This window comes from Athene cunicularia (assembly GCF_003259725.1).
Source record: "Athene cunicularia isolate RWA chromosome 1 unlocalized genomic scaffold, athCun1 chr1_part2, whole genome shotgun sequence".
NCBI classification, from domain to species: domain Eukaryota; kingdom Metazoa; phylum Chordata; class Aves; order Strigiformes; family Strigidae; genus Athene; species Athene cunicularia.
In genome coordinates this window covers 23,601,265-23,603,900 of record NW_020799092.1, presented here as the reverse complement: position 1 = coordinate 23,603,900, position 2,636 = coordinate 23,601,265, and the positions used below count along the sequence as shown (strand labels likewise).

Here is a 2,636-nt window from a genome sequence, read left to right as displayed (position 1 = left end):
CCCCCCCCCCCAATTATATGGAAAAAACCACAAACAAAATACTTTTTCAACCAAAAATTGTTGGCTTTGCCTAGTACGAACATTTAAATTTAGGATTATTATACCGTTTCCTTTTTTTTTTCTTAAAAAGGGTAGAAAACACAGCACTTGATTCAGTGAAAATAAGACCTGATACAATATTAATCAATAGAGAGTAAGGGTTTCTTCAGTCACAAACTTTTGTGAAAGTGTTGTTTGGGGCTTTTTAAAAATTGTTCAACTGGGGATTCATGGTTCTGATCATTGTCAGACTTCAAGAAGGACTTCCCGGGTGCTTTCCTCCTCGTTCACATTCCTCTTTGCCATCAGGATGAGAAAGTGGTCAAACCAGACTTTGTACCATACCAGTTCACTCAAGAAAAAAACACAATAAGGAAACGAATCTTTCTGTGAAAACATGTTTTCCATAGCCAGCTACTTCTAGGTTGCTATATACACATTTTAACATGAGTATCTTAAGTATCTTAATAGAGCTCAGTCCTCTTCATAACATCATGAAATGCAGTCTGTAATAACGTTTTCTGTTTAACTGTGCCTAGATATTGACCATATTAATCTTTTTTTTTAGGTATTGGCACATTAATAGCAAACAATGTTTATGATGCAGCATACCCGCTCCATGATGTATGTATATACTATTAAAAATCTAGTTGTCTGAGGGAATCCCTCAGTAGTGCATAGACTTTAATGTTTATTGCCTGTGAAAATGAAAGTATATTCTAAGTGTGTGATTCTCATATGAAAACTCTTACATAAGTACATTTCAAGTTGTGACTTAAAAGTAAAATCACCAATGTAGGAACAACTGAGCAATCTTTTATTGAATTTTATCTGTTTTTACACGAGTTACTAAATTGTTTTCTTTCTCTAGGGTGAATATGAAGGCCAAAATGATGACATGAATGACAGAAAGGTAAAATACACTGAAAAATTAATTTCATATTAGATTTAATGTGATAAATGTGATTTTAATTTCCTAAATCCTATTGCAGAGTGTTAGCTAGCATTCAAGTGATTTGCATTGCTTATTTTCCTGTATTTCTGCATATAAGAAATTTTCACGAGACTTTTTTGCAAAATCTTCTTATAAAGTGTTTAAGTGAATTTAATTTGATATTTACATCTTGAAATCTTTCAAGTTTCCCTCTGCATGCATAGACAAAACTTTTCAGCCTGTCAGGAAGCAAAAGTTGTTAAATAACTTACACAATTATTTGCTTTCTGTAACTGGATGGTACTACTGAACAGTTTACTAGAATAAAACCTAGTTGTATTTTTCATTTCATTGTGCATTCCATTAAATTACATGTAATTCCTGGAAATCTGTTTCCAGTTATTTTGAAAATGAAAAGTTTCTAGCTATCAAAAGACTTTTGAAAATACATCACCCACCAAACTGTTTGCACAAGAGAACTGGATGCGTAATCAGAGACTATGTGAATTCAGACTGCTTTTAATCCATATGCTTACTATTAGAAATGAGCAATGCCATTTAATTACTGTACTCCATTAAGGTCCATTCCATATTGTTCTCTAATGTTTGCTCATTTTCTTTTTTCCTTGATATACAAACAATAGGATAGGAAATGAAGAGGGAAAATCGTGGGGAGAGAAAGGCAGGGGAGGGAAGTATGAAGAAAAAGAATGTTTGGATGCCTAAAATATTTACTATACTAGAAATTAAATTGCATATATTTTTGGTGACTTATAAATTATTTCATCAATGTTTTTAACTCGGTGGTATTATATGTTGGTATGTGCCATCTGTTGCTTGAAGGAGAGCTGAGAAAATGCCACTAATTTGGCAAAAACCAGTGTAGTTCCCAAGAGTGTAATTGCCACAAATGATGATTATTTGAGCATTTGAAATGAAAGCTGAGTTCATAGTTCATACAAACAAATTTGATTTTTCCAGTGCTGCGTTAATAAAAAATTGTAAACACAATTTTTGTAGTTTTTTGGTAAATAGTGTTAATGTTCAGCCACTAGATGTCTTCATGTGCCGTATACAATTAATTTAGTATAGGAAACTTTGTAAGCAAAAGAGACAAAGTTGGAAAAGAATCTATAAAGAAGCTTGTGTATTGATGTCTGTTATTTTGAATTTTTTGTTCATGAAGAAATTGTCTACCCTGCACTTACAGAATTTTCTCTAAGTGATACTAGTGATACAGTAATGGACTCTGAAAGCCAGCTACATAGTTTACTGACTTATAAGGTTAGCAAAAATTTAGAGAAGGTTAAAGGACATTGGTCAATGGAGGAAGACTGGGTACTGTGGAACAGGGGGGAAGAGGGCCTAAAAAAACTAGTGTCTGGAAAAATATTCACCCTACTAGTTGTATTTTGTGCTGCCTTCTTTTTATTCTGCCTATTAGGCTCAGTTATGAAGTGTTAAGTATTAAAAACATAAAAGCTTCTTTCCAGAAATACTTCATTGATTATTCACATATGTCCCTGCTGCCTAGCCATTGAATCTGCTCTAGTATTTCTATGCATAACATCATCTGTTTTCTATCTGAATCTAATAGTCTCAGTGTTTAATTTCCTGAAAAGCCCTGATCAGGTTTAAAGGAAAGGGGGGGGGGGGGGGGGGG

General features: G+C 33.5%; 1 protein-coding gene across 1 annotated transcript in view; it reads left to right on the top strand.

The window, feature by feature from the left end:
* ANO2 (anoctamin 2) overlaps positions 1 to 2,636 on the top strand; it is a 192,591-nt gene that overhangs the window by 50,054 nt on the left and 139,901 nt on the right. The window contains exons 8-9 of the mRNA XM_026862090.1: positions 608 to 663; positions 911 to 952. Coding sequence (XP_026717891.1) covers positions 608 to 663; positions 911 to 952 — 98 coding nt within the window. The remainder of the gene's footprint in view (positions 1 to 607; positions 664 to 910; positions 953 to 2,636) is intronic.